The sequence below is a fragment of the Cynoglossus semilaevis genome, chromosome 14 (assembly GCF_000523025.1).
Source record: "Cynoglossus semilaevis isolate Cse_v1.0 chromosome 14, Cse_v1.0, whole genome shotgun sequence".
Taxonomy (NCBI): domain Eukaryota; kingdom Metazoa; phylum Chordata; class Actinopteri; order Pleuronectiformes; family Cynoglossidae; genus Cynoglossus; species Cynoglossus semilaevis.
In genome coordinates, this window is record NC_024320.1 from 2401799 (window position 1) to 2414293 (window position 12495).

Below are 12495 nucleotides of genomic sequence, written 5' to 3' on the forward strand. Positions count from 1 at the left end.
GCCATCAAATGGGCAGTTTGAGTTTGAGTTTGACACGTATGGTCTAGATAAAGTATTTGTCTTTTTTCTCAGTACTTAGGTTTCTGCAGTCACCCAATCAGAAAGAGGTGATTAGGACAACATCATTCAGGTGTGTGTGTGTTTACGTGTGTGTGTGTGTGTGTTTGTTCAGGAGCTGCTACTGGGTCCATATTTCAAGGATCAGGCAGAACAAGAGAAGTCCAGGCTGATAATGGAGGTTAGAAAACAGCTGAGCTGGGAGGAAGAGAGAAGTGGAGCAGCTCTGAAGAAACTACAGGACTGGTATTGAAAGAACACACATATATACACGTACAATAAACTGTTGCAAAGTTACTTGTGTAAATGAAGATCACAGAATGCTGTCCTAGTCCTTGCCAGAAGGGGCAGCTCAGCCTCATTAAAACATTATATATTGTTCAAATATTTGATATTCCCATTTTTTTCACACATTCAATTCTTTTTATGTGATTTAATTCTAATACCTTTCAGGTACTATAGCCAAAAAAAAAACAATGACAAAGAAGCACAATATCATTTATTTTCAAATGTAAATATTGTACAATTTAAAATGAAAAACATATATTTGGTTTGCATATAGCTCAATGTTTTTTTCTGTTGCAGGTTCTTTGCCTCTCTGGAAACCAACATAGTCACTGTAGTGGCCATCTCCAGCGACCACAGAGTATCCACCTACCTCCAGCAACCAACCACTGAGTTCCCGACTCAACACCAACACATAAACACCATCAACCAACCTGACGGAGACTGTAATGCTGCATCGGAGAGGAGGAACCACGGAGCGTGGCCTGTAGAAGACAGTGACAAAAAGAGAGGTACAGCCAGAAATGCTTTCATTGTTGTGTTGAAAACAACATGTTGATGCAGCCTCTGTGTGCTTTCTGCAAAAGACGAGGAGGTGGAGGTGCTGCGTCCACAGGTGCCACCATCAGCAGGTGTAAGGCTGGGAGTCCGACAGGAGGAGAAGCTGAGGAGAGCTGCGGAGAAGGCAGAACAAGCGCGAGCCAAAATAGAGAAGAGGAAAAAAGAATGGGCCAAACTGTGAGTCGCTTAGAACCAGTGTCCGATCTCGGATGAGAGGCGGAAGGTCTTCTAGAAACTAAGCTGAACTGCTCCACTCGAGCAAGGAATTTTCAAACATGTGAGAAAATAGCTTTGAAATTGAAACTCTCCATATTTTATTTGTAAAATGGATCAGTTTAAGATGCATTTTAAAATTATGTATACACATATATGTGCCCTCGGAGGACCGCATAGAGGAGGCGAATGATCGGGCAGCCAGACTGAGATCAAGACAGTGAGTCAGTCTATGACTGACAGTCTGACTGACACAACAGTCAGATGGATTGTTCAGGACTGTAGACTGATTAATATTGTTGAGGTCAATGACTGGTTAGACTATGGACAAAGGTTAGAAAGAAACTTAGGGGCAGTGGTGGCTTAGTGGTTAAGGAAGCGGACTTGGCTCTGAAAGGCTTCAGGTTCTAGTCTACCAGCTGCCAAGTTACCACTGAGGTGCCCTGAGCATGGCACCATTCCTACACACTGCTCCCTGGGTGCTTAAAGCTGCCCCCTGTTGACTTTGGTGGTGGGTTATAAGCAGCGGTAACATCTGTTGTGTGCAGTGGTGTGCTGTGTCACAATGACAAGGAGTTCACTTTGAAACTCTGCACGTGTTCATTTCATTTTTCACTGAGACTGTTGGAGATTTGTATGGATATTTTTACAGATTAATAGTCCCATCATTTCCATCAGCTACGCAGTGATTAGTCTTATTTAAACATTTAATTGATTGTCAGTTCTAAGAATAACACATATAAACTTTTAGACAGTTCTGACTGATGAAAAATCACAATGAGAACAAAATCAAGTTAAATCAAGGATAATTATTAAACCATGACTTTGCTGTACAGAGTGGAGAGGTCGGGTGAGGTCATAGGGTCAGGACTCATACATAAACATCATCATAAGACAAAACTGACCTTGAGACCAACTTATTCAATGCTAAGTTGATGGCAATCGCTGAGTTAATTCCTGGTCGGTGTCTCAGTCACGCAGAGAAACCAGATGAGAACCATGAGGATCCTCGGGCCGCACAGCTCATCCGTGAAGCCAGAGAGAACATCGGAGACTTAAAACTAAGGACAGAGACAGACCAAGCTGTGCCAGAACATCTAAGGATGAATCCAGAGAAGAAGAGAGTGGAGATCATGGGTCTGGAGATCAGTGTAAAGAACCACAAACACACCAGTCTGTGTACGTTTTATTGGATACATCATCACCTCAGGTTTGTTCCTTGGTTCCTCTCTGTCCTATCCACTCAGATTCGAGAACAACAAACCCAGATGAACAGTCGCATCATGGCGTTGAGGGACTCCAAGCTCGACCTGGTTTCTCGGTTGCAGTCGCAGGTCCAACAGTTGCACAAAGTCCAGCAGCGTCTGCCAACTCATCTCCACCGTCCGCCTCCTGTCCTGCCCACAATACAACCAGAGGAAACCCCAGAGAGGAGGCTACAGTACGATGACAGCAGACTGGATCAATACCGCGCCCTGAGAGAACAAAGGTAGATCAAGACATGAAAGACTTGTGTAGAAACAAGTTATTGTATCTGTGTTTCTGTTCTTCTAGCAGATCCAGGGTCATGGGGCAGGAGGAGGACGAGGAGCAAACCACATATTTATTGGAGCTGCTGGAAAAGGAAATTCAGGAAAAAGGAGATCAGAAGATACAACAGGAAGTGACTCATCCAATGATTTCACCAGAGGAAGGAACAGACGAGGAGGAGGTGGAGCTGAGCGATCTGGAGAAGGAGCTTCTACGAGAGGAGGAAATCAGACTGTTGTACGAGCAGGACTACCTGCTGGAGCAGGTCTCTGAGTTTAAGGACATTGTATTGACTTTTGTTAAATGTTGTTGGCTTTTTACAACATTTTAAATAGTTGTTAAAGTACAGTATGTAAAGTACAGGAAGATTAAACAATCATGGCTTTATCCTTCAGTTTTAGGTTTTCCTCCAATCGTAATTTAAGACACAAAGTCCAAAATACCACGATTAGTATTGACTTTTGTTAAATGTTGTTGGCATTTTATGACATTTTAAATAGTTGTTAAAGTAGAGTATGTGAAGTACAGGAAGATTAAACAATCCTGGCTTTATCCTTCAGTCTTAGGTTTTCCTCCAGTCGTAATTAAAGCATGAATTTAAGACAAGTCCAAAATACCACGATTAAAAATGTGTGATCGTTATTGTTGTTAACAATAATAATAACAGTATCAATAATAAGAGTGATAATGATCTGAAAATATTTTTATGCTGTGATCTAAAGTTGGATCATCTGGTCTTAAATTCTCAGATAAATATTTCGATGTATCAGTTCGACGCTGAACTTCTGCTGCTGCGTCATCAGAAGCTTCATCTGGACTGGGAACTGAAAATGGCCGACCTCCGTCGCCTGACGCTCTGCCAGGAGCTGCTACTCCTCATGGAGTTTGCGAAGAGGGAGGTCGGCCTGCAGGAGGCGCTGGACAAATTTGTCAGGGAGGAGAATGGGATCACGGTCTGTATTTGTTTAGTTTTATTTCCATGTTTTACTTCAAGCCACATAAACATGGATGTGATGAGGCAGACTTTCATGAAGACGTTTCTGTCCTGACAAAGTCCCGGCTGGATAACTGCAGTCAGCAGCTGCAGCAGAAGCACAGAGACATGTCCAAGCTGCAGGAGCAGGAAAAGGCAGTGGTTGCTGCCTTCCAGGAGTCACTGGGGCAGAACAACAAGTTTGAAGCCTTTCTCACCGGAGTCTTTAAGAGAAATGTCAAATATGTGAAGACGCAGGAGCCAAGTGAAGGTGAGAGGAAGTAACTTCCAAACGAACACACAGTAGGCTGTCACCCACAGTATGGACAACATGATTTAATTTGTGAGCCTCAGGACTTTATAGTCAATGTTATGGATATTTTATTATATTTTAAATTATCATCATCCTTTAGCCTGATTTGTTTACACTTTTATCTATTTTGTAAGCAATACCTCAACGAAGTAGTATTAGACTTTTGTTTTTTCACCACCAGTTATATCCTAATATTTGTAGCCACATTTCAGCTAACAGTAATTTAGTGTTTGGTTATAGAACTGTTGTGTTTTTAAATATGAAACACTGTGCCCTGTCCTGTGTGTACACAGGTGAAGAAATGGACAGTGATGAAGACTCTGATGCTGTTGATGATGACAGTGACTCGGGAGAAAACGCAGTCCAAGGTAAACCAGACATTTCAAAACTTAAAACTGCTGAAGTAACAGTCATAACTGTGTCTCTGTGTGTGTGTGTGTGTGTCAGGCTGTGACCCTCAGTTGTACGAAAACACGTTGCAGCTGAGGGAGCGAAGGCTGGACGTGGAGGCGCTGCTAATGGAAGAGAAGAGGAGGGCGGAGGCCCTGAAGGAGGAGCAAGAGGTTCTTCTCAAGAAGGTGAGACTTCACTTTGAACAATGTAAAGACTTGCAAAGTTTAAACATCTGGTGCACCACAGAAGGGTGGGAAGTCACACTTGAGGTGATAACGAGCAGTGTGAACGTGTTCAGAAATGATCTGATGCTTAATGTTGACACTGTCTACACTGTGTGTGTAATTTTTGGCTCTGCAGCAGAAAACAGCAAGGCTCAGTGTGAAGGCAGCGGAGCAGGACCTGGAGGAAATCAACAGAGAGAAGCAGGAGAAGATGAATGAGCTGGAGGTGGTTGTTCCTCTGAGGCTCCATCAGGTGAACACACAACAGACATTAGTAATGACCTATCCCGCTCTACAGCGCAGTTTAGTCACACCTTTATTCATTACTGGAAGCACCACAAGATTCAAATTCCATCTGCGTTTGTTAGGGTTACAGCTTCAGGTCAGACACTCGGCTCTAAAGAAACCTGAACTCTCCCTGTTGGTTTACCAGATTGAATTCATTGCCAACGGCTCCATCCCGGCCGATTTAAGTGAGGCACTGGTGGTGGACAGCAGCGAGCTGAGAAGACTGCAGCAGCGCATCGAACAGCTGCACGTGGAGAGGGGTCAGCAGAAAGAAGCAAAGGTCCAGGTCCGACGAGACCACAGCAGACTGATCCATGAGTGCAAGGAGCTAAAGACTACAATCACAGGTAAAGGTTGGCTTCTGGTATTTACTGAAAGGATGAAAGGTGTGACGACTTGGACTGGTGTGTTTTGGATCACAGAGCTGGAGGAGCAGTGCGACACTCTGATGATGAAGAAATTTGGGAGACTGGTGGATCTGGAGGCTCTGCAGACACTGAGAGGAAACCGGGAGCTGGAGGAGCTGAAGCAGCAAAAAGTTCTTCAAGAAGCTCGATGGGGCAAAGAAGGCAGAGAGTGGGAGGTTTGTCCATGCAGCCCTGGCCCCGTCCCAACTCACTTCTCAGTTGAAGTCATTTTGGTTTTTGAAACAGTGTGTCCAGCTGTGTCCAGCATTGATGAAAGTGGCAGAGAAGAAAACTTATGGACTGCAAAGCCTCAGTTAATGTTATTTATGGAATAACAGACCAGAGCTCAGTGCACAAAGACACTTTAGGACAGGGGTCTCCAACCTCTGGTCCCTAGACTGGTACAGGTCTGGTTCCAGGCCACAGCGTAAAAACTTATCATTTAATTAAACTTAAGACAATCTGGTCATTTTCCGGTAGCACAGTGCGGAGTCTAGCAGAGGTCACTTCTGGTTGTGGTATCATTTCTAGTTCAGACGTTCAGCATAAAGAAACGGACACCTTACAATACTGGATTAGACAACATGTTATTCTTATTTTGTCATTTCTTTGTGTCTGTCTGCGTGTGTGATCATCAGGCCAAGGTCGAAGCAGCGCATGATGCTCTGATGGACGTGACCAGGTGCAACACGGAACTTCTCGCCAGAAAGAAGAAATTTGTTGAAGAAAACATGGAACTGAAGCGTAAACTGGAGACTCATCAGAGGAAAACTGTAAAGTTCTTCCACTCGTCATTCACCCACACACCTTGACTTGTGTTTGTGCTCCTCTATTTTCACTGATAAACTAAGGAGACATTGAAAAATCAGCTGTTAAGACTTGCTGCTATGACGCTTCTGTTGATAATAACCAGGAAGTAACTACAGAACGTGGGGTGAAACAAATAAACATTTTCAGGAATCCAGTGACTGTAAATCAACACATCAGTCTGGAGTAAAAAAAAAAAGCTATTGTTTATTTCCTCCAAAGGTCAAACTCAAGACTTTAAAATGTCTTCAGAGGGACATGGTACTGTATAGTAAACTGTTCCCGACACACCAGTCATGTGGTGTAGGTTACATGTTGCTAGACTACCACACACAATGTGGACATCTAGTCTAAAGATTCTGCCACAGACAGACATGCAGACTATTGCTTGCGGTGACTCCTGGTGAAGGGACTATCTGAAAGTGATTCTTCTAATGCTGTGTTCAATGTTGTTTTTTTCAGACTACCCAGGGGGCGCTCTTCCAAGATCACAGAAGACGAGTAGATCAAGAAGAGATCCGAAGACTCCAAATGTTGGTGAAGAAGCAGACGGACCAAGCCGAAGCTATTAGGAGAGAGATTTACTTCCTGTCCCGAAAAGGAGGCCACGTAGTTCCCCCTGCACAGGCCACGCTACCCCCCCTTACCCCAGTGACCACCTCCTCTTGCACTGGTCAGACACACATGGGGAATCAAGGTAAAGGAGCAGTGCGTCAATTGAAACTGGCTAATGTGCAAAGGTCACAGAAGTAAACACCGAAGCTTTCAGTAAAGGCGATATAAAGATAGTGAATAGATGATGTCTAGGAACATCACAAAACCACATTTTAATTAGGTTTATATTTTTAAAGAATGTATGAGTAATATATATGTTGCTCCCCTGACGACATATAGTACAGGAATACCAAAGTTATCGCTGGTGTATTAAGACTTCTCCTTGATTTTGATCCAAACATTAAAAATGTCCGATGGTGTGACTGTCCGGCGTATGTTTGACGTTAATGATCACGGCATATTTCCAAAACAATTATGAATATTTGATGGTTCTGCAATTAGTATAAAATAATTAGGTGTTTTTAATGTCTGCGCATTATGTAAAAACAAGTTCTGACTAAAAGCATTTTGTCCTTGAAATAGGTGTCGTGTGGAGTGACTGGGGAATCAAGGTAAAGGAGCAGTGCGGCAATTGAAACTGGCTAATGTGCAAAAGTCACAGAAGTAAACACTGAAGCTTTCAGTAAAGGCAATATAGAGATAATGAATAGATGATGTCTAGGAACATACGGGTGGTTCACAAAACCACGTTTTAATTAGGTTTATATTTTTAAAGAATATATGAGTAATATATATGTTGCTCCCCTGATGACATATATTACAGTAATACCAAAGTTATCGCTGGTGTATTAAGACTTATTAAAAATGTCCGATGGTGTGACTGTCCGGCGTATGTTTGACGTTAATGATCACGGCATATTTCCAAAACAATTATGAATATTTGATGGTTCTGCAATTAGTATAAAATAATTAGGTGTTTTTAATGTCTGCGCATTATGTGAAAACAAGTTCTGACCAAAAGCAGTTTGTCCTTGAAATAGGTGTTGTGTGAACCTATAATGTATATATTTGAACGGGCAATAATATAGACATCTTACTGATGAAGAGGCCTACACTCAATCAGGAAGTTACAGTAACATCTGCTGATGTTTTTTCAACATCATTTTTTGGTTTTTGTTTAATTGTTCTGTATTCGGCCTCATCTGTAGTGGTCGGGGTTTTTGTATATTTTTTTGACATTTTTTTCTCACACATTTTACTTATTTATTATTAAAAATCACTGGTAATTACTTTATTTTGCTAATAAATTAGTTTAGTACGTAAGAAAAATGTCATATGGTGTGACACTGTCATGTAGTGTAAGGGGTTTTTTTTTAAGTCACACCAAATTTTGATGGATGAAAAGCATCTATATGAGTACTACTTCACTTTCCAATTTAATATTCCATGTAACCATATTTTACCCTCTACCATGCTGTGCATATTAAAAGCTCCTATTCTGACATTTCTTTTGAGTTTGTAGAAGATATGTCCAACACTGAGAGGACATGCACACAGCGTAAGACTGAATACAGACTCTGTAAAGAGAGAGGAAGTCCTAAGAGCAAGGATGAAAACGTAAATAGATCAAGCAAGTTCACATAGGACAGCCACAGGAGGTGAGGGGTTGAAAACTAAGTTCAACTTCAACTTTAACTATGGTTAATTAATAATTATTGTTAATTAAAACTGAATTAAGAACAGATTCAAGAAAGATTGAGAGAGAATTGGATAAATGAAGATGTCACTGCAGTGCCAGCAAACAGCTCCACACCTCCAGCATCTTCTGTCCCTTCAGATGTGTCCACCAGTCGTCCTGTAAACAGCCTGAGAATGTACAGTTGTCCATCTGTAGCAAGTGGATAGTTCAGAATGACATCTGAATTATCTCAGAAAGGGTAGAATTTCAACTGAACACAAATTAAACGAACATAAATAGCAATAGTCCCACAAAAAAAGAGCTATGTTCGTTGAGTAATAATTTAGAAATATAATGAAAAATATACGAAAACATGCTAGCAGGCAAAATATAAAATTCATACTTAACGCACCTTCGATAGCTCAGTTGGTAGAGCGGAGGACTGTAGGTTGTGCAACAGTGATCCTTAGGTCGCTGGTTCAAATCCGGCTCGGAGGAAAGCTTCTTTTGGGTCGGGCCAGTGGTGGCTTAGTGGTTAAAAAAGCGGATCTGGAGGCTTTGAGGTTCGAGTACACTAGCTGCCAAGTTACCACTGAGGTGCTCTGGGCTTGGCACCGTCCCCGCTCGCTGCCCCCTGCTCACTTTGGTGATGCGTAGTTCACTTGTCATTGTGATATTGGTGATGCGTAGTTCACTTGTCATTGTTATATATTATCACAGAAGACGATGTCACCCTCTGCTGGTAAAACAGTAGCACGGCAAGCGGAGTGTATAATTGACTAAATGAAATGGTTAAATAACAAACTCCCATTTGGAGTCCTGGTACAGAAATATACGTTTTATTTTATAATGACACGATATTAACACACAGCAGCCCCTTTACATCCCATAACCTTCACATACATTTTTACACTTTCTGCAGACTATCCCAACAAGCGTTCATTAAGGCGGTTGTAGATCTTCTAGTGCCCATGGTTGGTTTGGAGATAGTATTGCTCCATTTCTTTAAGTGTGTATGTATTTAATGTAAGAAATAAATATTCTCTATTGTTTGAAAATTGATTCAGATTAGAATGAATACCTTAACTGTCATCCTACAGAAAATTCTTAAAGAGCTATCAGAGCCTTCCCCTGTTCACAGAGCACTCAGCTCCAGCAGCAGCGTCTCCTTCTCCCGCTGCAGCTCCACGATGCTCTGCTGGTTCTGCTGCAACCGGTCCTCCAGCCACTGCAACAGCGGCCCACTCACCGCTGACATCTGGCTGCACAGGTTCTTGGTGAACACGGAACCATTGTGGATCTTGGTAACGGGGTCCAGGTGAGCTAGGCTGTGGATCTTACGGTACGTGTCCTGCTCCTCCTGGCACAGGATTCGCGGTAGCTCCACGGCAGACTCCAGGCAGACTTTACCGATGGCCTCTCGCGGAACGACGTGGATCGGTATCTCTACACGGTCATATTCGGAGCCTTTCTGCGCCTGCACGGACTGGAAGCAGGTGTAGAGGACGCGGCCGGTCCTGGTGTTCTTGTCCTCGATAAAGCAGGAGAAGATGAGGCCCACGAAACACTGGTCCAGCATCTGGTACATAGCCTGGGTTCGCACGTCGACGTGCGAGGGCCACACGGTGATGTGAGGGTGAGAGTGATACCATCCAACCACCCGCATCGGCCTGCCGGTTATGTCGGCCAGCCTCTCCGCCTCGGTTGAGGCCGCGGACAGCTGCTCCGGGGAGATCTCCACCCGGTCCTTCCTCTTGTCTGAGCGGCGGAGGATGATGACTGAGTGGATGTGGACCAGGCGGGTGTTCTCTACCTCCCCGATACACAGACCCATCACCTCCTCCTTCTCTGTGCTCAGAGCGTGGTTCATACACACCAGGAAGGCGTCAGACTCCAGGTGAACCGCACTCACCGCCATTGTTTCCGTCAGAGTGAAGAAAAACAACACAACAAAACAGCTGAGATCTACTTCCGCCTTTGGCAGTGCAGCAGCAAAAAGAGTCCGTGTTTACGCTTAAATCACCAAGTAAGATTTCTCGTATTATTATTATTATTGAAAATAAAAATTATTCTTATTTTATTGTTTCTCTTATGCGGGTTTAATTAAGAAAGATGGACTGTATTTATATTTAACAAACAAAAATAATGTGCCAAATACTGCGTATAACTTTATATACAGTATGTGCTGTATTTATTTATTTATACAAATGTTATGTGTATCTTGTCTAGTCTATGTTCTGCTATTTTCTTGTCTATGTTCTTCTTTTGTTTACTACAATTGATCAGTTGTAACTTAGAGAACCTATAACACGACCCAATCAGGACGATGTCACTGACATCGTCACTGGGTCACAATTTAATTAGAGAACGTTTTATTATTATTATTATTATTATTATTATTATTATTATTATTATTAATAAACTTTAGGTATACAAATCTGACGCGTCATGCAAATAAGACAGAACAACGGCATGGGACAAAATTGTTAACCGAGTCAAAGCGAAAGATTTGGGGGACTATTCGATTGACTTATTATTTAATAATTTAAAAAGCGGTACCTCGAACAGATATTCCTATTCCTATGCCTAACAGTTGTCTTCATATCGGAGGAGACGGGTAGAAACTCAGGGTTTCTCCAAGTCAGCGGGTGTGGGAGCTCCAGGCACTAGATGGCAGCAGAGCAGGCTTTATTAATCTATTTTAATAATCAGGGGATTGTAGAATGTAGAATGTAAAATGCTGATGGCAGCAATTCATACAGTGGTTTGTACAGATAGAGGTTTGTCCAGATAGAGGGAGGGCCTGGCAGATAATAATTGAGAAACACTACTTCAAGTAAACCTGACAAAAAGAGTCTGTTACCATGGTGACTGACTCGGAGTTTCAGCTACGTCTCTTTCTGGACCGTATAACTCAGAGTTTCTCTCGTCTCACAGTTACCTTATCCTGAGTTTTCACATAACCTGAGTTTCTCTCGTCTCACAGTTACCTTACCCTGAGTTTTCACATAACCCGCTTTCTGGAATAACCCCCTGGTCGTCATCTTACTCCACTATGGTGTTGCTGTGGCAACAGGTCGTAAGTCGTGGCTGTAAGTGAATGCAGAGACCCTCCCTGGACTTTTCATTGACTTCTATTGTTTTTTTCCCCCAAGCTCAATCCTAAAGTTAAAGTCTTAGAAATTAGATGTATAACATTTGCAAAAAAAAGTGTGTGTGTGTTTATGCGTGTGTGTCTCAACCTGAAAGAGCATTTGCTTTGGCAGCTAATACTGTATGTTTGCAGAGGCGTGTGGTTTCCATGACGACTAAGACGTGGCCAAATAGGATGGACTGGCTGAAGGATCAACTGCGGCCTGGTCAGTGTGTTTGGTTTCATATGTAAACAAAAATTGAGCTCATGTGACAGGAAATGGTTTATCAAATATGATTTTGCTGTGGCCCCATAGGTTCACCTTTGTTAAATGTTCTGTACTAATGCAACTCTTCTAATCCTAGTGACAACCTAACACTACATTACAACTGCACCACCTACTCAGCTAAGGCCGCGCCCCGCATGTTGACATGCATTCTTTAATTTTTACTATCTCTACTAGAATCTCTTGCAGTTCATTTTTGAACACGTTTGAACTTTAGGGTTACAGTGGATTCAGACAGTAACGGGACGGCTTTAGGACCCAGTGGCTTCTTTCTTTCTTCACTACATGATTACGTCCCCTGAAATGCTGCTTTCAAGTTCTACTGGGACTTTTGTGTTTACATGGCTAAGTTTTGTGATTAAAAAAAAAAGAATGTTTTATTCTACTGTCAGAAGCAGTGGTGAATAAAGTTTGAAGCTTTAAGATAAAAATGATTTTCCTGCGAAAGATGGGGGACTTAAAAATACTAAATAAAGAAAACATTCAATTTAAAAGGATTAATAAAGAATATCTATATAAAATTAAAGAATCTTCAAACATATATTTTTGGAATAAATAGTTGATGGTTTATAAGTATACCACAATATCCTTGTATTACAATACTATCTGGTTTCATTTATATAGCTAATTTAATATTGAATATTCTTGTTATTTTTGTTATTGATTGTAGAACAAATATTTCATCCCCTGTAGGGGGTGCTATAAAAGCTCATTTAATATCTTGTCAAAACATCATTTTTGAAGAAGAAGAAGAATTTATTTGTTTTTGTAAATAAATATATTCAGTCCATA

At 41.9% G+C, this 12495-nt stretch overlaps 2 protein-coding genes and 1 non-coding gene across 3 annotated transcripts in view; 2 read left to right on the forward strand and 1 right to left on the reverse strand.

Annotated features, from left to right (window-relative positions):
- The window catches only part of LOC103389107 (uncharacterized), a 52334-nt gene extending 45304 nt beyond the window's left edge, over positions 1-7030 (forward strand). Inside the window, exons 35-49 of the mRNA XM_025061993.1 lie at positions 173-303; positions 643-854; positions 930-1080; positions 2090-2267; positions 2364-2605; positions 2671-2911; positions 3396-3599; positions 3701-3890; positions 4226-4300; positions 4380-4510; positions 4686-4802; positions 4983-5184; positions 5260-5420; positions 5883-6017; positions 6514-7030. Coding sequence (XP_024917761.1) covers positions 173-303; positions 643-854; positions 930-1080; positions 2090-2267; positions 2364-2605; positions 2671-2911; positions 3396-3599; positions 3701-3890; positions 4226-4300; positions 4380-4510; positions 4686-4802; positions 4983-5184; positions 5260-5420; positions 5883-6017; positions 6514-6804 — 2661 coding nt within the window. The 3' untranslated portion in view covers positions 6805-7030. The remainder of the gene's footprint in view (positions 1-172; positions 304-642; positions 855-929; positions 1081-2089; positions 2268-2363; positions 2606-2670; positions 2912-3395; positions 3600-3700; positions 3891-4225; positions 4301-4379; positions 4511-4685; positions 4803-4982; positions 5185-5259; positions 5421-5882; positions 6018-6513) is intronic.
- Positions 7031-8695: 1665 nt separating this feature from the next.
- trnay-gua (transfer RNA tyrosine (anticodon GUA)) lies at positions 8696-8782 on the forward strand. The gene is given in 2 exon segments: positions 8696-8732; positions 8747-8782. It is a non-coding gene; the product is annotated as a tRNA-Tyr (tRNA).
- Positions 8783-9107: 325 nt separating this feature from the next.
- Positions 9108-10277, reverse strand: brcc3 (BRCA1/BRCA2-containing complex, subunit 3). The gene has a single exon (XM_008324371.3). It carries the CDS (start codon positions 10200-10202, stop codon positions 9420-9422), a length of 783 nt encoding a protein of 260 aa, XP_008322593.1. The 5' UTR covers positions 10203-10277; the 3' UTR covers positions 9108-9419.
- Positions 10278-12495: the final 2218 nt, after the last annotated feature.

Coding starts and splice junctions, on each gene's coding strand:
- brcc3 (XM_008324371.3), bottom strand. CDS start 10,202: ATGGCGGTGAGTGCGGTTCACCTGGAGTCTGACGCCTTCCTGGTGTGT.